The sequence below is a fragment of the Gouania willdenowi genome, chromosome 22 (genome assembly GCF_900634775.1).
Source record: "Gouania willdenowi chromosome 22, fGouWil2.1, whole genome shotgun sequence".
Lineage (NCBI taxonomy): Eukaryota > Metazoa > Chordata > Actinopteri > Blenniiformes > Gobiesocidae > Gouania > Gouania willdenowi.
In genome coordinates, this window is record NC_041065.1 from 2177333 (window position 1) to 2201464 (window position 24132).

Below are 24132 nucleotides of genomic sequence, written 5' to 3' on the forward strand. Positions count from 1 at the left end.
TATAACATTTAGATTTAAAATCTAGATAAAGATTTAACATTTAGATATAACATATACCATTTAGATTTAGATTTAAATAATTATATTTAATGCTTTTTTTAACCTCTATATATGTGGTTAAATGTTGTGTTAAATGTAGGAAAATGTGCTAAATACGAGAAAAGTGAGATAAATAATGAAAATGTGTTAGCTACAACTTTCATACTAAATTGTTACACTGGGCACCTCATACTACGGGCTTACTTACAGATAGCCATTGCCTATAATGTTTAAACACTCTTCTGTGGGCGTGGCCAGCAGAGGTGACAAGTAACAAAGTACAAATCCTTTGTACAAATACTTTGTACAAATACTTTGTTACTGTAGTTAAGTAGTTTTGTCTGGTATCTGTACTTAAATGTTTATTTTTTTGGTGACTTTTTACTTTTACTTCTTACTTTTTAAAACAGATATCTGTACTTTCCACTCCTTACTGTACATTTTAAAAATGAGATTGTTACTTTTAAGACTTTTGAAGATGATGTCACAGTGTAAAAAGATGCAACATTTTAATAGTTTGAGCTGTTTTCTGTTAGGCAGGTCCCTTAGCATTATGGTTAACATTGTCAAGTTTTTAAAAATGTTAAACTCAAAACTGCTTTGGGTTTAATTGTGCATTTGCATATTTTCTTAAAACAATTTTATCTACAAATTGTATCTATAATGAGTGCTGAATTCTCCAGATGTTCATAAAGGGTAACAGATTTAACTTGCTTCCAGTACCAGTTTTCTACATGTTCTTAAAAAATGAATGAAATTTGCTGTTTTAAAAAGCCTGTCTTATTATTGAAGGGACATATGTTTTACTTTTTACTTTGTAATTTAAGTACATTTAGTCAGTAAATGAGCAACTTCAAAACTTTTGCTTTTCCCAGAGTCTTTTTTATTCCAGTATCTATACTTTTACTTGGGTACTGAAGATTAGTACTTTTACCACCTCTGGTGGCCAAACACAGCTCATTTGCATATCTGGATGTAGATTCTGAAACAGCCTGTTCTGAGTGGAGCTAATGAGAGCAACGTTTTACTCTTTAAATGATATTTTGAGATCAATGTGAAATGGTATGAAAAGCAGTGTAATATGGGTAATTTCCCGACTCTGTCTAGTAAGTTTAGCATAGCTGCATTATTAGACAGAAGAATGAATGTATTTTTACTGGACGGTCATTCGGTAAATTTTGGTCGGCTTGGTTGTAATAATGGACTAGTTAAATGGTGAGTACAATGCTGTATGTAGGGCTGGGTTTAAAAAAAATTGATACTAGTAGTCAGGGTTGGAGTCAATCATAATTGTAATCATGTAATTGATAATTCAGTACAATTATGACTTAGTTAGTTAGTCATGAGTCATTAGTCATTGTTTTTCTTACAATCCGCCTTGTCAAAATGGATGAAGATTACATTTCCAAGCTGGGGAAAATTTGTGAATGTGGACTTTCAATCAAAGTAAGAGGTAGTAACTAAAGGAAGACCAACGGTGGAGCTGAACAGGATTATGACTAATAATTTACATTAGGATGAGATTTTTTTTTGGTAGACATATAACCTCTGTATGAGCTCTCTGATTCATTTTTGTAGTCTGACAATACTGAGATAATTGACAAAGGTTTTTTTATTTGAACAGTGATTTAAATCTCACTTTGTGCTAATTGTAATGGTTTCTAATGTTTAACTTTATCTTAGCCTGTAGATGTCTCACTACTGCACAACCCCAGTATGGTTTATTCAGTGGTCAGTCTGGAGACTACAAGCAAATGTTGACTGAATCCTGTCAAATCTCCAGCCCCTCCCCGTCTGTTGCTACTAACTGCTTCATCAGCCTCACTAGTTTCACCTGTGTGTGATTACTCTCACCTGTGCCTCTGCTCTTCTACCCAGTATTTAACCCAGTCTCTCCTTCTCTTCTGTGTGAGGTTGTTATGTTTCGCAGCCTGTGCTTGTTTGGCTCTCGTGTACCAAACCTCGACTATCCATTAAAGGAACTGAACTCACTTACGTACACCGTACCTGCTTTTGGGTTCTCTGCCTCCCCATGTGACAAATCCAAGTTGATCGCTTGCCAGCCACAAATGTTGGCAAAATATTTTTGACTGAAGACTTTATAATTCATGCAATTTCTCAAAAAAATAAACAAAATGTACCTTAATTATTGGTGAGACCACGTCAAAGAAATCATCAAAATCCGACGGGTTTATGGCTGACATGACTTTTGTTACATCTTGCGTCGTGTTAATTTTCAGAGGAGTGGATGCTAACTGAGCTAGCTGATGGACAGTGAGAAGATCAGCAACCTCAACCTGTAATGGAAAAGCAGCAAATCAGTGATAAAGGTAAGAAATATCATTGGCCAAACAAAGTTATGTTCTAATTAAAATGCCCTGTATTGCTTCACTGTTCTAGATATATGGTCCAATGAGCATGACTTTTTTTTGTATCAACATTAGCTGTTTGTATTATATCAGTTAAATAAAGATAATTTACTTTCATATATTAATGATAACCAACAGCTGACAGTTTTTGTTTTAACAATACATCCAAATTTGTGTAACTTAACACCAAATACACAACTAAGAATCTCAGAACTGTAATGTGGCAAAATGATAATGTCGATGAGTATCAGTCTTTGCTGCTTTACTCTGCACTAACAAGGTTTTTTGATCCTGATAATCTGGATTTATGCTTTGTAACAGTTGTTACTTTTAACAGACTACTCTTGAAAGTTATACACCATGTCCGTAAACATTTGTTTATTTTGGTAAGACACTCAGTATCTTACTCCATTAAAATTGCTCTTCAAAGTCACAAAATCTGTGTAGGTGGCCTCCATGCGATATGGACCAAAGTTGTCTCCAAGCCAGCGTCTGTCATCATTTGCATCCTCAACACAGGGGAGACCTGAAAATTACAACTATTTTCAGTTCTAATGAAAGCATTCATAGGAAATGTCTAAACAAATCAATGTCAACAAATTATGTATATATATATATATTTGCTACTGCACCTGAGAGAGATTGTCCTTCAAGATAATCTATTGTGAACATGAAAACGTTCCGTTTTTGTTCCATCGACAGATAAGGGAACACAATGCTGAAGCCCTTGACACTGAAAAGACAAAATATCTTTAGAACACAAAAACCACAAAATATGCTTTTGAGAAACTCCAATAATGTCCTTTTCTTACATTTCTTGAAATGATTTACACGTGATATTAATGGGGATAATTTTTAATGTATTCGCGTTAGTGCCAGGTAGGAAAAGAAGCAGATATTCCTGGAACCATAGTTTGAAGCCTTCAGCATTTAAAGAGGAGAGTTCAGGCTCAAGTCCACTCAGTGTTAGATTTAGGATGGTATCACGCACTGTTGAATTGATGGATGTCAAATTTTGCTAAATAAAAAGGAAAAACAATTGTTATAAAATATTTGTAGAGTAAAAACAAAATGTGCACAAGGAAGTTTGAATTACCTCTTCAATACCACTAACAAATGTGTCAAAGAAAGATGGAAGATTTTCTGATGGGTTATTATTAATAAGCGTGGTAAATACAAGCTCAACTAATGTTGCGTTTGACAAGTTGTTTGAGTCGAGTAGAAGCTCTGCTTTCTGTGTTGAGGAGTAAAGGTTCAGGGGGACTGACTGGAAAAGTCATGAAAAGGAAAAGTCATTATTGCAACAAAACAAACACAAATAGAAAAATGAATGAGATAAAGAAAAAAACTTACGTTAAAAAATGTTGTCTGTTGAATCTCTGTGTATGGAATGTAGGAGAAAAATGGTCCCAAATTTGCTTCAACTGTTTCAGCAGCACTTTCCGTTTCTATCCTGCATCCTAACAATGAAAATGAAATGTTTTCATTGACATTATCTTTTTGAAAGTGCACACCATAAATGTATTACACATACATTTTTAACTGATAAAGATAATCCATAATATTGATGAAAGGGTGGGACATTTTGTGTCAACCATACCTGGTTGTTGGATGGCACTGGCCTTTCTTGTCAAGTAACTCAAGAGACCCACTGCAATTTCTTCTTTCCTTGATTCCATCATGTTGCTTTCGACTTTGGCCAACCCACTCACACTGCAAAACATTGGATCATAAAAAAGTTTTTTACTCATCTTTCCCAATGGTACACTCTGCATTTGTAGAGGATATTCTTGTGCCTAAATGGTCTACTCACACAACACGGAAGCGATTGCAACTCATGTTATAGGTCACATTTATCAGCATCTCTTGAGTGAAACTTGCAAGTATAGGAGACAGTTTCACATTGAACCAAAGATGCAAGTCATCAAAACTGAAATCTTGCACAAGGTTGCCGATGATCTCAAAGGTGCTGTCCATCACTTCATCTCTCACAGCAAGTGAAATATTGGAATTCTGTAAAACACAAGTATTAATGCGTCAAAAACTTTGATCAATTTACTTCAGTAGTTTCAATGACCAAAATAGTTAAATATGGGTGCCGACGACTCCTTTGGTGCTCGATACATGCATGGGACATTCTGGACTTTGACTGCAAATTGTTATCCCCCCCCCAACATAAAGCTAAGCCTACCGTTTCATTTCCTCCCAGCTGTTTCAAAAAGCCATCCAGATTTTCCAGAGGTTGCCCTTCCTTAATTTTCTCAAAGATGGTCTCCACCAAGCCAGTGTCATTTGTCATTAGAATCACATCTGCCCCTTGAGCTACAGAGAGGTCTTCCAGTACGTCGGTCTACAAAACAACAAACACAATTACATTTCAGGAGTGTTACTCGTGCAGATGTGAGTAAAGGAATGGAATGTGGGAAAATAAGTCTGTGACTGCGGTCGCAACGTACAATGGAGATGTTGGAATTTAGGGTGAGTAATTCTTGCACTGTTGCAAAGCCTGAGAAGTTGCCAAGGTTGACCTCTAACCACACTTTGCTGTTAATTTGAGATAGGACACAGCCTGGATCTGCAAGAGAGAACAGCACCAACATTTTGACTCGGGTGTTACATAAGATGGTGTCGAAAAATTCAGCCTGAGTTGCTGACTTTACCTGATGAGTCATTTCTTGATAGGAAGGGTCGGATGAAGTGAGTGTAGACTGCTTCCTGTGTTTCTTCATCCAGGTTTACACGTTGTCTGTCCAACGCTTGGACCCTAACATTGAAGTGAAGGCAATTACCATCTCAAAGGCTTCAAACAGGGCTTGTTTTTCTCAGAAATTGATGACAGTACAACGTATCAGCTTGTGTTTGCTTACATTGTTTGATATGGCGTGCAGCTGAAGTTGTAGATGCTGAGGCAGGATAGAAAGTTAAGGGTGGGAGAGGCCAGGACCGGGTAAAGTTTTGTCTCCGCCAAGCCTCGCACAAACATTTCATCCTGAAGTTGTGCCTGGCTCACATTGTCAAATATCACCTCTCCAAGTGCCTCGAGAACCCTTGACAGTGCTGGGCTGCTGTTATTAGGGGCCTAGAAAGGATTGGAAAACAACATAAGTGACATAGTGAACAGCATTCTTAATTAACAACACAATTGTGCGTTTTTGTGCTTTCAAAGATACCATTGCTGCAAAAGCTGTGAGGGCTGGATGGAGGACTGGAGCAGTTTTTTGGAATAGAAGCTTCCACACCTCAACCGCATCAGTATTTGGTCTATCCAGAGAGCATTTTAAAAGTTGGGCCAAGTTGCTAGCATTTAGCTGGGTAGCCTTGTATAAATGACACAGTACAAAGCAAAGTCATTGGACCACAGAAGATTGCAATGACCATAACAGACACAACAGGTGACAGGGGATGTTCACAGCCTTCATCAAAACACTCTTACCGATGAGCAAGCGTGTTGGAGCACAGTGAAATTGCAAACAGCCTCAGAGTAATTGACAGCAGACATGGTTTGTTCAAGTTGAGATCTTTGGGAAACAAGAACATAAATTCACCGTTAACTCTTTTACACTGCCTATCAGGACTAGACGGAAAGGAACATAAGTCATAACCAGGTAGAAACCACCGACCTATTGAGTCCAGTGCAGATGAGGTCTTCTGTAAAGACAATGTTTGTGTTTTAGCTTACAACTTTTTTACATTTTTATTTGTCCATCAACAATGAACCATACAATTTGACAAACTTACCTTCAACTGGAGTGGTTTTGCACTGGAGAGAAAGTACACATAATGGTTAGTTGGACGGCAACATTTGTGGAAACTGAAATAACCTGACAAAAGTAGTGTTGTCCTGAACCAATGGACAGTATCGGTTCTACGATCATTTAAGCACTTTCTTTTCCCCCAATAAATACACAATCTGAGCAAGACTTCCATATATGTACAGTATGCTGCATTATCCTTTAAAGGAGCACACTGTTCACTTAAACACACAAGAATGGAGCAATTGCCTTTAAATCAAGCACAGAAATGAACGTACCATGAAGGATTCTTGGACGGAACAGCCTGAAAAACAAAAAAATAAAAAATAAAATCGGACGCATGAACAAACAGCATCAGACCAATGTCAGTCTCAGTGGTGGAATTTTGATGACCAGAAAAAGGGTCACCAGCCGGCTCAATTCCTGACACTTACGTGGAAACAGTTGCTGAAGATGCATCATGCTTGCTCTCACGTTGCCTCTCTGGTGCAATGGCAGCATGAACAGACTTTCTCTGATACCAGTCAGTCTACAGCAAGACAAAGAGGTGGTTATCATAAGTTAAGAGCCAAATGCAAACATCATGTAAAGCTGAAATTTCAAGCTTGGAGGCTCTCAAATTTTTCACTTACATAATTGCAAATGATTCACAACTGATGTTCATTGGGATCACAAGCAAGTTGGCGGGATGTAAACTGGCCATGACGGGAATCAAATACACCTGGAACCATATCCGAAAGTCTTCCGGCTCAAAGTCTTCAAGCTCAGGTGCCAGGACTGTCAGGGTCTCATTCAGGATAGTGTCTCGCACAGCTGAGTTTGTGACAAAGGTTGTGTTTTCCTGGTGATTAAGAAAAAAGCAAAAACACAAAGCCTGATGTGACAACACATTTGGAGAATTCAACCACTCCTATTTCAAAGAAAAAGCAAATCAAGCATCGAGCGAGTCCATTTTCAATATCAAGTGTGGAGAGTTTGGATCTGGCACCCTGAGTAGGAACTCAGCTGATACATCCATAGGGAAAGGAGTCATTTATGGTACGAGCTTTCCCTTTGTTTTTCAGCAAAACCGTGTGCATGTTGAACAAGATCATCGGAGGCTGCCAGTTGTACATAGTTGGAGAAAAGTGTGGCACTGTTGGACATTCACCTGTTTGCTGATGACTACTAAGGCCTCGAAGAAGTGAGTAAGTGCTTGGTTGTTAGAGGAGTTTGTGATGGTTCCAAAAACCGCTTTCACGCTGTCCTCGTTGAGTGAGGTGCTCTCGTTTGGATCCAGAATCAGCGCAGCGTTCTGCTCTGGAGTGAGCTGGTTTGAAAGGGCCACCTAAAAATGGTGAGATAAAGGACTATCTTTGAGAATTTGGATGTTTAAAGAGCCTAAGTCACCTCTGCATATTGTTTTGCAATGTTTCCAATGTTTGATTAGCCATTCTAAAGATGAATGACAGTGAGACGTGTGACTCACAAGGGAGACGTTGAACATCTGGAGCTTTGCGTAGTCTAGGTTCTTGGAAAAGGGTCCCAAGTTTGCTTCAAGCCATTCAGCATCACTCTCATCTTCGAGCCTGCAACCTGAAGCAGAAATCTCTGTGTTTGTTATGGCATAATGTTGCTGGCACACTCAGGTTCTTACTGCACGATCAACATCACACTTCCATCACATGTATATACTGCATATATTACTTTTTTTGCCCCAAACTAGGAAGTGTCCCACGACTTTAAAGCGACAGACAGTTTTTTCATTAGCCATACAGTACCTGGTTGTTGGATGGCACTGGCCTTTCTTGTCAAGTAATTAAAGAAACCCTCTGCAATTTCTTCTTTCCTTGATTCCATCATGTTGCTTTCGACTTTGGCCAACCCACTCACACTGCAAAACATTGGATCATAAAAAAGTTTTTTACTCATCTTTCCCAATGGTACACTCTGCGTTTGTAGAGGATATTCTTGTGCCTAAATGGTCTACTCACACAACACGGAAGCGATTGCAACTCATGTTATAGGTCACATTTATCAGCATCTCTTGAGTGAAACTTGCAAGGATAGGAGACAGTTTCACATTGAACCAAAGATGCAAGTCATCAAAACTGAAATCTTGCACAAGGTTGCCGATGATCTCAAAGGTGCTGTCCATCACTTCATCTCTCACAGCAAGTGAAATATTGGAATTCTGTAAAACACAAGTATTAATGCGTCAAAAACTTTGATCAATTTACTTCAGTAGTTTCAATGACCAAAATAGTTAAATATGGGTGCCGACGACTCCTTTGGTGCTCGATACATGCGTGGGACCTTCTGGACTTTGACTGCAAATTGTTACCCCCCCCCCCAACATAAAGCTAAGCCTACCGTTTCATTTCCTCCCAGCTGTTTCAAAAAGCCATCCAGATTTTCCAGAGGTTGCCCTTCCTTAATTTTCTCAAAGATGGTCTCCACCAAGCCAGTGTCATTTGTCATTAGAATCACATCTGCCCCTTGAGCTACAGAGAGGTCTTCCAGTACGTCGGTCTACAAAACAACAAACACAATTACATTTCAGGAGTGTTACTCGTGCAGATGTGAGTAAAGGAATGGAATGTGGGAAAATAAGTCTGTGACTGCGGTCGCAACGTACAATGGAGATGTTGGAATTTAGGGTGAGTAATTCTTGCACTGTTGCAAAGCCTGAGAAGTTGCCAAGGTTGACCTCTAACCACACTTTGCTGTTAATTTGAGATAGGACACAGCCTGGATCTGCAAGAGAGAACAGCACCAACATTTTGACTCGGGTGTTACATAAGATGGTGTCGAAAAATTCAGCCTGAGTTGCTGACTTTACCTGATGAGTCATTTCTTGATAGGAAGGGTCGGATGAAGTGAGTGTAGACTGCTTCCTGTGTTTCTTCATCCAGGTTTACACGTTGTCTGTCCAACGCTTGGACCCTAACATTGAAGTGAAGGCAATTACCATCTCAAAGGCTTCAAACAGGGCTTGTTTTTCTCAGAAATTGATGACAGTACAACGTATCAGCTTGTGTTTGCTTACATTCTTTGATATGGCGTGCAGCTGAAGTTGTAGGTGCTGAGGCAGGATAGAAAGTTAAGGGTGGGAGAGGCCAGGACCGGGTAAAGTTTTGTCTCCGCCAAGCCTCGCACAAACATTTCATCCTGAAGTTGTGCCTGGCTCACATTGTCAAATATCACCTCTCCAAGTGCCTCGAGAACCCTTGACAGTGCTGGGCTGCTGTTATTAGGGGCCTAGAAAGGATTGGAAAACAACATAAGTGACATAGTGAACAGCATTCTTAATTAACAACACAATTGTGCGTTTTTGTGCTTTCAAAGATACCATTGCTGCAAAAGCTGTGAGGGCTGGATGGAGGACTGGAGCAGTTTTTTGGAATAGAAGCTTCCACACCTCAACCGCATCAGTATTTGGTCTATCCAGAGAGCATTTTAAAAGTTGGGCCAAGTTGCTAGCATTTAGCTGGGTAGCCTTGTATAAATGACACAGTACAAAGCAAAGTCATTGGACCACAGAAGATTGCAATGACCATAACAGACACAACAGGTGACAGGGGATGTTCACAGCCTTCATCAAAACACTCTTACCGATGAGCAAGCGTGTTGGAGCACAGTGAAATTGCAAACAGCCTCAGAGTAATTGACAGCAGACATGGTTTGTTCAAGTTGAGATCTTTGGGAAACAAGAACATAAATTCACCGTTAACTCTTTTACACTGCCTATCAGGACTAGACGGAAAGGAACATAAGTCATAACCAGGTAGAAACCACCGACCTATTGAGTCCAGTGCAGATGAGGTCTTCTGTAAAGACAATGTTTGTGTTTTAGCTTACAACTTTTTTACATTTTTATTTGTCCATCAACAATGAACCATACAATTTGACAAACTTACCTTCAACTGGAGTGGTTTTGCACTGGAGAGAAAGTACACATAATGGTTAGTTGGACGGCAACATTTGTGGAAACTGAAATAACCTGACAAAAGTAGTGTTGTCCTGAACCAATGGACAGTATCGGTTCTACGATCATTTAAGCACTTTCTTTTCCCCCAATAAATACACAATCTGAGCAAGACTTCCATATATGTACAGTATGCCGCATTAACCTTTAAAGGAGCACACTGTTCACTTAAACACACAAGAATGGAGCAATTGCCTTTAAATCAAGCACAGAAATGAACGTACCATGAAGGATTCTTGGACGGAACAGCCTGAAAAACAAAAAAATAAAAAATAAAATCGGACGCATGAACAAACAGCATCAGACCAATGTCAGTCTCAGTGGTGGAATTTTGATGACCAGAAAAAGGGTCACCAGCCGGCTCAATTCCTGACACTTACGTGGAAACAGTTGCTGAAGATGCATCATGCTTGCTCTCACGTTGCCTCTCTGGTGCAATGGCAGCATGAACAGACTTTCTCTGATACCAGTCAGTCTACAGCAAGACAAAGAGGTGGTTATCATAAGTTAAGAGCCAAATGCAAACATCATGTAAAGCTGAAATTTCAAGCTTGGAGGCTCTCAAATTTTTCACTTACATAATTGCAAATGATTCACAACTGATGTTCATTGGGATCACAAGCAAGTTGGCGGGATGTAAACTGGCCATGACGGGAATCAAATACACCTGGAACCATATCCGAAAGTCTTCCGGCTCAAAGTCTTCAAGCTCAGGTGCCAGGACTGTCAGGGTCTCATTCAGGATAGTGTCTCGCACAGCTGAGTTTGTGACAAAGGTTGTGTTTTCCTGATGATTAAGAAAAAAGCAAAAACACAAAGCCTGATGTGACAACACATTTGGAGAATTCAACCACTCCTATTTCAAAGAAAAAGCAAATCAAGCATCGAGCGAGTCCATTTTCAATATCAAGTGTGGAGAGTTTGGATCTGGCACCCTGAGTAGGAACTCAGCTGATACATCCATAGGGAAAGGAGTCATTTATGGTACGAGCTTTCCCTTTGTTTTTCAGCAAAACCGTGTGCATGTTGAACAAGATCATCGGAGGCTGCCAGTTGTACATAGTTGGAGAAAAGTGTGGCACTGTTGGACATTCACCTGTTTGCTGATGACTACTAAGGCCTCGAAGAAGTGAGTAAGTGCTTGGTTGTTAGAGGAGTTTGTGATGGTTCCAAAAACCGCTTTCACGCTGTCCTCGTTGAGTGAGGTGCTCTCGTTTGGATCCAGAATCAGCGCAGCGTTCTGCTCTGGAGTGAGCTGGTTTGAAAGGGCCACCTAAAAATGGTGAGATAAAGGACTATCTTTGAGAATTTGGATGTTTAAAGAGCCTAAGTCACCTCTGCATATTGTTTTGCAATGTTTCCAATGTTTGATTAGCCATTCTAAAGATGAATGACAGTGAGACGTGTGACTCACAAGGGAGACGTTGAACATCTGGAGCTTTGCGTAGTCTAGGTTCTTGGAAAAGGGTCCCAAGTTTGCTTCAAGCCATTCAGCATCACTCTCATCTTCGAGCCTGCAACCTGAAGCAGAAATCTCTGTGTTTGTTATGGCATAATGTTGCTGGCACACTCAGGTTCTTACTGCACGATCAACATCACACTTCCATCACATGTATATACTGCATATATTACTTTTTTTGCCCCAAACTAGGAAGTGTCCCACGACTTTAAAGCGACAGACAGTTTTTTCATTAGCCATACAGTACCTGGTTGTTGGATGGCACTGGCCTTTCTTGTCAAGTAATTAAAGAAACCCTCTGCAATTTCTTCTTTCCTTGATTCCATCATGTTGCTTTCGACTTTGGCCAACCCACTCACACTGCAAAACATTGGATCATAAAAAAGTTTTTTACTCATCTTTCCCAATGGTACACTCTGCATTTGTAGAGGATATTCTTGTGCCTAAATGGTCTACTCACACAACACGGAAGCGATTGCAACTCATGTTATAGGTCACATTTATCAGCATCTCTTGAGTGAAACTTGCAAGGATAGGAGACAGTTTCACATTGAACCAAAGATGCAAGTCATCAAAACTGAAATCTTGCACAAGGTTGCCGATGATCTCAAAGGTGCTGTCCATCACTTCATCTCTCACAGCAAGTGAAATATTGGAATTCTGTAAAACACAAGTATTAATGCGTCAAAAACTTTGATCAATTTACTTCAGTAGTTTCAATGACCAAAATAGTTAAATATGGGTGCCGACGACTCCTTTGGTGCTCGATACATGCGTGGGACCTTCTGGACTTTGACTGCAAATTGTTATCCCCCCCCCCAACATAAAGCTAAGCCTACCGTTTCATTTCCTCCCAGCTGTTTCAAAAAGCCATCCAGATTTTCCAGAGGTTGCCCTTCCTTAATTTTCTCAAAGATGGTCTCCACCAAGCCAGTGTCATTTGTCATTAGAATCACATCTGCCCCTTGAGCTACAGAGAGGTCTTCCAGTACGTCGGTCTACAAAACAACAAACACAATTACATTTCAGGAGTGTTACTCGTGCAGATGTGAGTAAAGGAATGGAATGTGGGAAAATAAGTCTGTGACTGCGGTCGCAACGTACAATGGAGATGTTGGAATTTAGGGTGAGTAATTCTTGCACTGTTGCAAAGCCTGAGAAGTTGCCAAGGTTGACCTCTAACCACACTTTGCTGTTAATTTGAGATAGGACACAGCCTGGATCTGCAAGAGAGAACAGCACCAACATTTTGACTCGGGTGTTACATAAGATGGTGTCGAAAAATTCAGCCTGAGTTGCTGACTTTACCTGATGAGTCATTTCTTGATAGGAAGGGTCGGATGAAGTGAGTGTAGACTGCTTCCTGTGTTTCTTCATCCAGGTTTACACGTTGTCTGTCCAACGCTTGGACCCTAACATTGAAGTGAAGGCAATTACCATCTCAAAGGCTTCAAACAGGGCTTGTTTTTCTCAGAAATTGATGACAGTACAACGTATCAGCTTGTGTTTGCTTACATTCTTTGATATGGCGTGCAGCTGAAGTTGTAGGTGCTGAGGCAGGATAGAAAGTTAAGGGTGGGAGAGGCCAGGACCGGGTAAAGTTTTGTCTCCGCCAAGCCTCGCACAAACATTTCATCCTGAAGTTGTGCCTGGCTCACATTGTCAAATATCACCTCTCCAAGTGCCTCGAGAACCCTTGACAGTGCTGGGCTGCTGTTATTAGGGGCCTAGAAAGGATTGGAAAACAACATAAGTGACATAGTGAACAGCATTCTTAATTAACAACACAATTGTGCGTTTTTGTGCTTTCAAAGATACCATTGCTGCAAAAGCTGTGAGGGCTGGATGGAGGACTGGAGCAGTTTTTTGGAATAGAAGCTTCCACACCTCAACCGCATCAGTATTTGGTCTATCCAGAGAGCATTTTAAAAGTTGGGCCAAGTTGCTAGCATTTAGCTGGGTAGCCTTGTATAAATGACACAGTACAAAGCAAAGTCATTGGACCACAGAAGATTGCAATGACCATAACAGACACAACAGGTGACAGGGGATGTTCACAGCCTTCATCAAAACACTCTTACCGATGAGCAAGCGTGTTGGAGCACAGTGAAATTGCAAACAGCCTCAGAGTAATTGACAGCAGACATGGTTTGTTCAAGTTGAGATCTTTGGGAAACAAGAACATAAATTCACCGTTAACTCTTTTACACTGCCTATCAGGACTAGACGGAAAGGAACATAAGTCATAACCAGGTAGAAACCACCGACCTATTGAGTCCAGTGCAGATGAGGTCTTCTGTAAAGACAATGTTTGTGTTTTAGCTTACAACTTTTTTACATTTTTATTTGTCCATCAACAATGAACCATACAATTTGACAAACTTACCTTCAACTGGAGTGGTTTTGCACTGGAGAGAAAGTACACATAATGGTTAGTTGGACGGCAACATTTGTGGAAACTGAAATAACCTGACAAAAGTAGTGTTGTCCTGAACCAATGGACAGTATCGGTTCTACGATCATTTAAGCACTTTCTTTTCCCCCAATAAATACACAATCTGAGCAAGACTTCCATATATGTACAGTATGCCGCATTAACCTTTAAAGGAGCACACTGTTCACTTAAACACACAAGAATGGAGCAATTGCCTTTAAATCAAGCACAGAAATGAACGTACCATGAAGGATTCTTGGACGGAACAGCCTGAAAAACAAAAAAATAAAAAATAAAATCGGACGCATGAACAAACAGCATCAGACCAATGTCAGTCTCAGTGGTGGAATTTTGATGACCAGAAAAAGGGTCACCAGCCGGCTCAATTCCTGACACTTACGTGGAAACAGTTGCTGAAGATGCATCATGCTTGCTCTCACGTTGCCTCTCTGGTGCAATGGCAGCATGAACAGACTTTCTCTGATACCAGTCAGTCTACAGCAAGACAAAGAGGTGGTTATCATAAGTTAAGAGCCAAATGCAAACATCATGTAAAGCTGAAATTTCAAGCTTGGAGGCTCTCAAATTTTTCACTTACATAATTGCAAATGATTCACAACTGATGTTCATTGGGATCACAAGCAAGTTGGCGGGATGTAAACTGGCCATGACGGGAATCAAATACACCTGGAACCATATCCGAAAGTCTTCCGGCTCAAAGTCTTCAAGCTCAGGTGCCAGGACTGTCAGGGTCTCATTCAGGATAGTGTCTCGCACAGCTGAGTTTGTGACAAAGGTTGTGTTTTCCTGATGATTAAGAAAAAAGCAAAAACACAAAGCCTGATGTGACAACACATTTGGAGAATTCAACCACTCCTATTTCAAAGAAAAAGCAAATCAAGCATCGAGCGAGTCCATTTTCAATATCAAGTGTGGAGAGTTTGGATCTGGCACCCTGAGTAGGAACTCAGCTGATACATCCATAGGGAAAGGAGTCATTTATGGTACGAGCTTTCCCTTTGTTTTTCAGCAAAACCGTGTGCATGTTGAACAAGATCATCGGAGGCTGCCAGTTGTACATAGTTGGAGAAAAGTGTGGCACTGTTGGACATTCACCTGTTTGCTGATGACTACTAAGGCCTCGAAGAAGTGAGTAAGTGCTTGGTTGTTAGAGGAGTTTGTGATGGTTCCAAAAACCGCTTTCACGCTGTCCTCGTTGAGTGAGGTGCTCTCGTTTGGATCCAGAATCAGCGCAGCGTTCTGCTCTGGAGTGAGCTGGTTTGAAAGGGCCACCTAAAAATGGTGAGATAAAGGACTATCTTTGAGAATTTGGATGTTTAAAGAGCCTAAGTCACCTCTGCATATTGTTTTGCAATGTTTCCAATGTTTGATTAGCCATTCTAAAGATGAATGACAGTGAGACGTGTGACTCACAAGGGAGACGTTGAACATCTGGAGCTTTGCGTAGTCTAGGTTCTTGGAAAAGGGTCCCAAGTTTGCTTCAAGCCATTCAGCATCACTCTCATCTTCGAGCCTGCAACCTGAAGCAGAAATCTCTGTGTTTGTTATGGCATAATGTTGCTGGCACACTCAGGTTCTTACTGCACGATCAACATCACACTTCCATCACATGTATATACTGCATATATTACTTTTTTTGCCCCAAACTAGGAAGTGTCCCACGACTTTAAAGCGACAGACAGTTTTTTCATTAGCCATACAGTACCTGGTTGTTGGATGGCACTGGCCTTTCTTGTCAAGTAATTAAAGAAACCCTCTGCAATTTCTTCTTTCCTTGATTCCATCATGTTGCTTTCGACTTTGGCCAACCCACTCACACTGCAAAACATTGGATCATAAAAAAGTTTTTTACTCATCTTTCCCAATGGTACACTCTGCGTTTGTAGAGGATATTCTTGTGCCTAAATGGTCTACTCACACAACACGGAAGCGATTGCAACTCATGTTATAGGTCACATTTATCAGCATCTCTTGAGTGAAACTTGCAAGGATAGGAGACAGTTTCACATTGAACCAAAGATGCAAGTCATCAAAACTGAAATCTTGCACAAGGTTGCCGATGATCTCAAAGGTGCTGTCCATCACTTCATCTCTCACAGCAAGTGAAATATTGGAATTCTGTAAAACACAAGTATTAATGCGTCAAAAACTTTGATCAATTTACTTCAGTAGTTTCAATGACCAAAATAGTTAAATATGGGTGCCGACGACTCCTTTGGTGCTCGATACATGCGTGGGACCTTCTGGACTTTGACTGCAAATTGTTATCCCCCCCCCCAACATAAAGCTAAGCCTACCGTTTCATTTCCTCCCAGCTGTTTCAAAAAGCCATCCAGATTTTCCAGAGGTTGCCCTTCCTTAATTTTCTCAAAGATGGTCTCCACCAAGCCAGTGTCATTTGTCATTAGAATCACATCTGCCCCTTGAGCTACAGAGAGGTCTTCCAGTACGTCGGTCTACAAAACAACAAACACAATTACATTTCAGGAGTGTTACTCGTGCAGATGTGAGTAAAGGAATGGAATGTGGGAAAATAAGTCTGTGACTGCGGTCGCAACGTACAATGGAGATGTTGGAATTTAGGGTGAGTAATTCTTGCACTGTTGCAAAGCCTGAGAAGTTGCCAAGGTTGACCTCTAACCACACTTTGCTGTTAATTTGAGATAGGACACAGCCTGGATCTGCAAGAGAGAACAGCACCAACATTTTGACTCGGGTGTTACATAAGATGGTGTCGAAAAATTCAGCCTGAGTTGCTGACTTTACCTGATGAGTCATTTCTTGATAGGAAGGGTCGGATGAAGTGAGTGTAGACTGCTTCCTGTGTTTCTTCATCCAGGTTTACACGTTGTCTGTCCAACGCTTGGACCCTAACATTGAAGTGAAGGCAATTACCATCTCAAAGGCTTCAAACAGGGCTTGTTTTTCTCAGAAATTGATGACAGTACAACGTATCAGCTTGTGTTTGCTTACATTCTTTGATATGGCGTGCAGCTGAAGTTGTAGGTGCTGAGGCAGGATAGAAAGTTAAGGGTGGGAGAGGCCAGGACCGGGTAAAGTTTTGTCTCCGCCAAGCCTCGCACAAACATTTCATCCTGAAGTTGTGCCTGGCTCACATTGTCAAATATCACCTCTCCAAGTGCCTCGAGAACCCTTGACAGTGCTGGGCTGCTGTTATTAGGGGCCTAGAAAGGATTGGAAAACAACATAAGTGACATAGTGAACAGCATTCTTAATTAACAACACAATTGTGCGTTTTTGTGCTTTCAAAGATACCATTGCTGCAAAAGCTGTGAGGGCTGGATGGAGGACTGGAGCAGTTTTTTGGAATAGAAGCTTCCACACCTCAACCGCATCAGTATTTGGTCTATCCAGAGAGCATTTTAAAAGTTGGGCCAAGTTGCTAGCATTTAGCTGGGTAGCCTTGTATAAATGACACAGTACAAAGCAAAGTCATTGGACCACAGAAGATTGCAATGACCATAACAGACACAACAGGTGACAGGGGATGTTCACAGCCTTCATCAAAACACTCTTACCGATGAGCAAGCGTGTTGGAGCACAGTGAAATTGCAAACAGCCTCAGAGTAATTGACAGCAGACATGGTTTGTTCAAGTTGAGATCTTTGGGAAACAAGAACATAAATTCACCGTTAACTCTTTTACACTGCCTATCAGGACTAGACGGAAAGGAACATAAGTCATAACCAGGTAGAAACCACCGACCTATTGAGTCCAGTGCAGATGAGGTCTTCTGTAAAGACAATGTTTGTGTTTTAGCTTACAACTTTTTTACATTTTTATTTGTCCATCAACAATGAACCATACAATTTGACAAACTTACCTTCAACTGGAGTGGTTTTGCACTGGAGAGAAAGTACACATAATGGTTAGTTGGACGGCAACATTTGTGGAAACTGAAATAACCTGACAAAAGTAGTGTTGTCCTGAACCAATGGACAGTATCGGTTCTACGATCATTTAAGCACTTTCTTTTCCCCCAATAAATACACAATCTGAGCAAGACTTCCATATATGTACAGTATGCCGCATTATCCTTTAAAGGAGCACACTGTTCACTTAAACACACAAGAATGGAGCAATTGCCTTTAAATCAAGCACAGAAATGAACGTACCATGAAGGATTCTTGGACGGAACAGCCTGAAAAACAAAAAAATAAAAAATAAAATCGGACGCATGAACAAACAGCATCAGACCAATGTCAGTCTCAGTGGTGGAATTTTGATGACCAGAAAAAGGGTCACCAGCCGGCTCAATTCCTGACACTTACGTGGAAACAGTTGCTGAAGATGCATCATGCTTGCTCTCACGTTGCCTCTCTGGTGCAATGGCAGCATGAACAGACTTTCTCTGATACCAGTCAGTCTACAGCAAGACAAAGAGGTGGTTATCATAAGTTAAGAGCCAAATGCAAACATCATGTAAAGCTGAAATTTCAAGCTTGGAGGCTCTCAAATTTTTCACTTACATAATTGCAAATGATTCACAACTGATGTTCATTGGGATCACAAGCAAGTTGGCGGGATGTAAACTGGCCATGACGGGAATCAAATACACCTGGAACCATATCCGAAAGTCTTCCGGCTCAAAGTCTTCAAGCTCAGGTGCCAGGACTGTCAGGGTCTCATTCAGGATAGTGTCTCGCACAGCTGAGTTTGTGACAAAGGTTGTGTTTTCCTGATGATTAAGAAAAAAGCAAAAACACAAAGCCTGATGTGACAACACATTTGGAGAATTCAACCACTCCTATTTCAAAGAAAAAGCAAATCAAGCATCGAGCGAGTCCATTTTCAATATCAAGTGTGGAGAGTTTGGATCTGGCACCCTGAGTAGGAACTCAGCTGATACATCCATAGGGAAAGGAGTCATTTATGGTACGAGCTTTCCCTTTGTTTTTCAGCAAAACCGTGTGCATGTTGAACAAGATCATCGGAGGCTGCCAGTTGTACATAGTTGGAGAAAAGTGTGGCACTGTTGGACATTCACCTGTTTGCTGATGACTACTAAGGCCTCGAAGAAGTGAGTAAGTGCTTGGTTGTTAGAGGAGTTTGTGATGGTTCCAAAAACCGCTTTCACGCTGTCCTCGTTGAGTGAGGTGCTCTCGTTTGGATCCAGAATCAGCGCAGCGTTCTGCTCTGGAGTGAGCTGGTTTGAAAGGGCCACCTAAAAATGGTGAGATAAAGGACTATCTTTGAGAATTTGGATGTTTAAAGAGCCTAAGTCACCTCTGCATATTGTTTTGCAATGTTTCCAATGTTTGATTAGCCATTCTAAAGATGAATGACAGTGAGACGTGTGACTCACAAGGGAGACGTTGAACATCTGGAGCTTTGCGTAGTCTAGGTTCTTGGAAAAGGGTCCCAAGTTTGCTTCAAGCCATTCAGCATCACTCTCATCTTCGAGCCTGCAACCTGAAGCAGAAATCTCTGTGTTTGTTATGGCATAATGTTGCTGGCACACTCAGGTTCTTACTGCACGATCAACATCACACTTCCATCACATGTATATACTGCATATATTACTTTTTTTGCCCCAAACTAGGAAGTGTCCCACGACTTTAAAGCGACAGACAGTTTTTTCATTAGCCATACAGTACCTGGTTGTTGGATGGCACTGGCCTTTCTTGTCAAGTAATTAAAGAAACCCTCTGCAATTTCTTCTTTCCTTGATTCCATCATGTTGCTTTCGACTTTGGCCAACCCACTCACACTGCAAAACATTGGATCATAAAAAAGTTTTTTACTCATCTTTCCCAATGGTACACTCTGCGTTTGTAGAGGATATTCTTGTGCCTAAATGGTCTACTCACACAACACGGAAGCGATTGCAACTCATGTTATAGGTCACATTTATCAGCATCTCTTGAGTGAAACTTGCAAGGATAGGAGACAGTTTCACATTGAACCAAAGATGCAAGTCATCAAAACTGAAATCTTGCACAAGGTTGCCGATGATCTCAAAGGTGCTGTCCATCACTTCATCTCTCACAGCAAGTGAAATATTGGAATTCTGTAAAACACAAGTATTAATGCGTCAAAAACTTTGATCAATTTACTTCAGTAGTTTCAATGACCAAAATAGTTAAATATGGGTGCCGACGACTCCTTTGGTGCTCGATACATGCGTGGGACCTTCTGGACTTTGACTGCAAATTGTTATCCCCCCCCCAACATAAAGCTAAGCCTACCGTTTCATTTCCTCCCAGCTGTTTCAAAAAGCCATCCAGATTTTCCAGAGGTTGCCCTTCCTTAATTTTCTCAAAGATGGTCTCCACCAAGCCAGTGTCATTTGTCATTAGAATCACATCTGCCCCTTGAGCTACAGAGAGGTCTTCCAGTACGTCGGTCTACAAAACAACAAACACAATTACATTTCAGGAGTGTTACTCGTGCAGATGTGAGTAAAGGAATGGAATGTGGGAAAATAAGTCTGTGACTGCGGTCGCAACGTACAATGGAGATGTTGGAATTTAGGGTGAGTAATTCTTGCACTGTTGCAAAGCCTGAGAAGTTGCCAAGGTTGACCTCTAACCACACTTTGCTGTTAATTTGAGATAGGACACAGCCTGGATCTGCAAGAGAGAACAGCACCAACATTTTGACTCGGGTGTTACATAAGATGGTGTCGAAAAATTCAGCCTGAGTTGCTGACTTTACCTGATGAGTCATTTCTTGATAGGAAGGGTCGGATGAAGTGAGTGTAGACTGCTTCCTGTGTTTCTTCATCCAGGTTTACACGTTGTCTGTCCAACGCTTGGACCCTAACATTGAAGTGAAGGCAATTACCATCTCAAAGGCTTCAAACAGGGCTTGTTTTTCTCAGAAATTGATGACAGTACAACGTATCAGCTTGTGTTTGCTTACATTCTTTGATATGGCGTGCAGCTGAAGTTGTAGGTGCTGAGGCAGGATAGAAAGTTAAGGGTGGGAGAGGCCAGGACCGGGTAAAGTTTTGTCTCCGCCAAGCCTCGCACAAACATTTCATCCTGAAGTTGTGCCTGGCTCACATTGTCAAATATCACCTCTCCAAGTGCCTCGAGAACCCTTGACAGTGCTGGGCTGCTGTTATTAGGGGCCTAGAAAGGATTGGAAAACAACATAAGTGACATAGTGAACAGCATTCTTAATTAACAACACAATTGTGCGTTTTTGTGCTTTCAAAGATACCATTGCTGCAAAAGCTGTGAGGGCTGGATGGAGGACTGGAGCAGTTTTTTGGAATAGAAGCTTCCACACCTCAACCGCATCAGTATTTGGTCTATCCAGAGAGCATTTTAAAAGTTGGGCCAAGTTGCTAGCATTTAGCTGGGTAGCCTTGTATAAATGACACAGTACAAAGCAAAGTCATTGGACCACAGAAGATTGCAATGACCATAACAGACACAACAGGTGACAGGGGATGTTCACAGCCTTCATCAAAACACTCTTACCGATGAGCAAGCGTGTTGGAGCACAGTGAAATTGCAAACAGCCTCAGAGTAATTGACAGCAGACATGGTTTGTTCAAGTTGAGATCTTTGGGAAACAAGAACATAAATTCACCGTTAACTCTTTTACACTGCCTATCAGGACTAGACGGAAAGGAACATAAGTCATAACCAGGTAGAAACCACCGACCTATTGAGTCCAGTGCAGATGAGGTCTTCTGTAAAGACAATGTTTGTGTTTTAGCTTACAACTTTTTTACATTTTTATTTGTCCATCAACAATGAACCATACAATTTGACAAACTTACCTTCAACTGGAGTGGTTTTGCACTGGAGAGAAAGTACACATAATGGTTAGTTGGACGGCAACATTTGTGGAAACTGAAATAACCTGACAAAAGTAGTGTTGTCCTGAACCAATGGACAGTATCGGTTCTACGATCATTTAAGCACTTTCTTTTCCCCCAATAAATACACAATCTGAGCAAGACTTCCATATATGTACAGTATGCCGCATTAACCTTTAAAGGAGCACACTGTTCACTTAAACACACAAGAATGGAGCAATTGCCTTTAAATCAAGCACAGAAATGAACGTACCATGAAGGATTCTTGGACGGAACAGCCTGAAAAACAAAAAAATAAAAAATAAAATCGGACGCATGAACAAACAGCATCAGACCAATGTCAGTCTCAGTGGTGGAATTTTGATGACCAGAAAAAGGGTCACCAGCCGGCTCAATTCCTGACACTTACGTGGAAACAGTTGCTGAAGATGCATCATGCTTGCTCTCACGTTGCCTCTCTGGTGCAATGGCAGCATGAACAGACTTTCTCTGATACCAGTCAGTCTACAGCAAGACAAAGAGGTGGTTATCATAAGTTAAGAGCCAAATGCAAACATCATGTAAAGCTGAAATTTCAAGCTTGGAGGCTCTCAAATTTTTCACTTACATAATTGCAAATGATTCACAACTGATGTTCATTGGGATCACAAGCAAGTTGGCGGGATGTAAACTGGCCATGACGGGAATCAAATACACCTGGAACCATATCCGAAAGTCTTCCGGCTCAAAGTCTTCAAGCTCAGGTGCCAGGACTGTCAGGGTCTCATTCAGGATAGTGTCTCGCACAGCTGAGTTTGTGACAAAGGTTGTGTTTTCCTGATGATTAAGAAAAAAGCAAAAACACAAAGCCTGATGTGACAACACATTTGGAGAATTCAACCACTCCTATTTCAAAGAAAAAGCAAATCAAGCATCGAGCGAGTCCATTTTCAATATCAAGTGTGGAGAGTTTGGATCTGGCACCCTGAGTAGGAACTCAGCTGATACATCCATAGGGAAAGGAGTCATTTATGGTACGAGCTTTCCCTTTGTTTTTCAGCAAAACCGTGTGCATGTTGAACAAGATCATCGGAGGCTGCCAGTTGTACATAGTTGGAGAAAAGTGTGGCACTGTTGGACATTCACCTGTTTGCTGATGACTACTAAGGCCTCGAAGAAGTGAGTAAGTGCTTGGTTGTTAGAGGAGTTTGTGATGGTTCCAAAAACCGCTTTCACGCTGTCCTCGTTGAGTGAGGTGCTCTCGTTTGGATCCAGAATCAGCGCAGCGTTCTGCTCTGGAGTGAGCTGGTTTGAAAGGGCCACCTAAAAATGGTGAGATAAAGGACTATCTTTGAGAATTTGGATGTTTAAAGAGCCTAAGTCACCTCTGCATATTGTTTTGCAATGTTTCCAATGTTTGATTAGCCATTCTAAAGATGAATGACAGTGAGACGTGTGACTCACAAGGAGACGTTGAACATCTGGAGCTTTGCGTAGTCTAGGTTCTTGGAAAAGGGTCCCAAGTTTGCTTCAAGCCATTCAGCATCACTCTCATCTTCGAGCCTGCAACCTGAAGCAGAAATCTCTGTGTTTGTTATGGCATAATGTTGCTGGCACACTCAGGTTCTTACTGCACGATCAACATCACATGTATATACTGCATATATTACTTTTTTTGCCCCAAACTAGGAAGTGTCCCACGACTTTAAAGCGACAGACAGTTTTTTCATTAGCCATACAGTACCTGGTTGTTGGATGGCACTGGCCTTTCTTGTCAAGTAATTAAAGAAACCCTCTGCAATTTCTTCTTTCCTTGATTCCATCATGTTGCTTTCGACTTGGCCAACCCACTCACACTGCAAAACATTGGATCATAAAAAAGTTTTTTACTCATCTTTCCCAATGGTACACTCTGCGTTTGTAGAGGATATTCTTGTGCCTAAATGGTCTACTCACACAACACGGAAGCGATTGCAACTCATGTTATAGGTCACATTTATCAGCATCTCTTGAGTGAAACTTGCAAGGATAGGAGACAGTTTCACATTGAACCAAAGATGCAAGTCATCAAAACTGAAATCTTGCACAAGGTTGCCGATGATCTCAAAGGTGCTGTCCATCACTTCATCTCTCACAGCAAGTGAAATATTGGAATTCTGTAAAACACAAGTATTAATGCGTCAAAAACTTTGATCAATTTACTTCAGTAGTTTCAATGACCAAAATAGTTAAATATGGGTGCCGACGACTCCTTTGGTGCTCGATACATGCGTGGGACCTTCTGGACTTTGACTGCAAATTGTTATCCCCCCCCAAC

General features: G+C 41.0%; 1 protein-coding gene across 2 annotated transcripts in view; it reads right to left on the bottom strand.

Annotated features, from left to right (window-relative positions):
- Window positions 1-23132, bottom strand: part of LOC114455923 (uncharacterized) — a 49584-nt gene extending 26452 nt beyond the window's left edge. Inside the window, exons 1-80 of one of the 2 annotated variants that reach the window (XM_028437242.1) lie at window positions 22962-23132; window positions 22444-22652; window positions 22246-22340; window positions 22090-22115; window positions 21798-21819; window positions 21680-21707; window positions 21493-21577; window positions 21230-21376; window positions 20927-21138; window positions 20720-20823; window positions 20516-20634; window positions 20251-20409; window positions 19873-20072; window positions 19660-19772; window positions 19368-19474; window positions 19050-19226; window positions 18532-18740; window positions 18334-18428; window positions 18178-18203; window positions 17886-17907; window positions 17768-17795; window positions 17581-17665; window positions 17318-17464; window positions 17015-17226; window positions 16808-16911; window positions 16604-16722; window positions 16339-16497; window positions 15960-16159; window positions 15747-15859; window positions 15455-15561; window positions 15137-15313; window positions 14619-14827; window positions 14421-14515; window positions 14265-14290; window positions 13973-13994; window positions 13855-13882; window positions 13668-13752; window positions 13405-13551; window positions 13102-13313; window positions 12895-12998; window positions 12691-12809; window positions 12426-12584; window positions 12047-12246; window positions 11834-11946; window positions 11542-11648; window positions 11224-11400; window positions 10706-10914; window positions 10508-10602; window positions 10352-10377; window positions 10060-10081; window positions 9942-9969; window positions 9755-9839; window positions 9492-9638; window positions 9189-9400; window positions 8982-9085; window positions 8778-8896; window positions 8513-8671; window positions 8134-8333; window positions 7921-8033; window positions 7629-7735; window positions 7311-7487; window positions 6793-7001; window positions 6595-6689; window positions 6439-6464; window positions 6147-6168; window positions 6029-6056; window positions 5842-5926; window positions 5579-5725; window positions 5276-5487; window positions 5069-5172; window positions 4865-4983; window positions 4600-4758; window positions 4222-4421; window positions 4009-4121; window positions 3762-3868; window positions 3505-3675; window positions 3221-3426; window positions 3041-3141; window positions 2816-2934; window positions 2181-2336 (exon numbers count right to left, since the gene is read on the bottom strand). In XM_028437242.1, coding sequence (XP_028293043.1) covers window positions 2181-2336; window positions 2816-2934; window positions 3041-3141; window positions 3221-3426; window positions 3505-3675; window positions 3762-3868; window positions 4009-4121; window positions 4222-4421; window positions 4600-4758; window positions 4865-4983; window positions 5069-5172; window positions 5276-5487; window positions 5579-5725; window positions 5842-5926; window positions 6029-6056; window positions 6147-6168; window positions 6439-6464; window positions 6595-6689; window positions 6793-7001; window positions 7311-7487; window positions 7629-7735; window positions 7921-8033; window positions 8134-8333; window positions 8513-8671; window positions 8778-8896; window positions 8982-9085; window positions 9189-9400; window positions 9492-9638; window positions 9755-9839; window positions 9942-9969; window positions 10060-10081; window positions 10352-10377; window positions 10508-10602; window positions 10706-10914; window positions 11224-11400; window positions 11542-11648; window positions 11834-11946; window positions 12047-12246; window positions 12426-12584; window positions 12691-12809; window positions 12895-12998; window positions 13102-13313; window positions 13405-13551; window positions 13668-13752; window positions 13855-13882; window positions 13973-13994; window positions 14265-14290; window positions 14421-14515; window positions 14619-14827; window positions 15137-15313; window positions 15455-15561; window positions 15747-15859; window positions 15960-16159; window positions 16339-16497; window positions 16604-16722; window positions 16808-16911; window positions 17015-17226; window positions 17318-17464; window positions 17581-17665; window positions 17768-17795; window positions 17886-17907; window positions 18178-18203; window positions 18334-18428; window positions 18532-18740; window positions 19050-19226; window positions 19368-19474; window positions 19660-19772; window positions 19873-20072; window positions 20251-20409; window positions 20516-20634; window positions 20720-20823; window positions 20927-21138; window positions 21230-21376; window positions 21493-21577; window positions 21680-21707; window positions 21798-21819; window positions 22090-22115; window positions 22246-22340; window positions 22444-22514 — 9453 coding nt within the window. In that variant the 5' untranslated portion in view covers window positions 22515-22652; window positions 22962-23132. The remainder of the gene's footprint in view (window positions 1-2180; window positions 2337-2815; window positions 2935-3040; window positions 3142-3220; window positions 3427-3504; window positions 3676-3761; window positions 3869-4008; window positions 4122-4221; window positions 4422-4599; window positions 4759-4864; window positions 4984-5068; window positions 5173-5275; window positions 5488-5578; window positions 5726-5841; window positions 5927-6028; window positions 6057-6146; window positions 6169-6438; window positions 6465-6594; window positions 6690-6792; window positions 7002-7310; window positions 7488-7628; window positions 7736-7920; window positions 8034-8133; window positions 8334-8512; window positions 8672-8777; window positions 8897-8981; window positions 9086-9188; window positions 9401-9491; window positions 9639-9754; window positions 9840-9941; window positions 9970-10059; window positions 10082-10351; window positions 10378-10507; window positions 10603-10705; window positions 10915-11223; window positions 11401-11541; window positions 11649-11833; window positions 11947-12046; window positions 12247-12425; window positions 12585-12690; window positions 12810-12894; window positions 12999-13101; window positions 13314-13404; window positions 13552-13667; window positions 13753-13854; window positions 13883-13972; window positions 13995-14264; window positions 14291-14420; window positions 14516-14618; window positions 14828-15136; window positions 15314-15454; window positions 15562-15746; window positions 15860-15959; window positions 16160-16338; window positions 16498-16603; window positions 16723-16807; window positions 16912-17014; window positions 17227-17317; window positions 17465-17580; window positions 17666-17767; window positions 17796-17885; window positions 17908-18177; window positions 18204-18333; window positions 18429-18531; window positions 18741-19049; window positions 19227-19367; window positions 19475-19659; window positions 19773-19872; window positions 20073-20250; window positions 20410-20515; window positions 20635-20719; window positions 20824-20926; window positions 21139-21229; window positions 21377-21492; window positions 21578-21679; window positions 21708-21797; window positions 21820-22089; window positions 22116-22245; window positions 22341-22443; window positions 22653-22961) is intronic. The other variant, XM_028437243.1, reaches the window with a different exon arrangement.
- Window positions 23133-24132: the final 1000 nt, after the last annotated feature.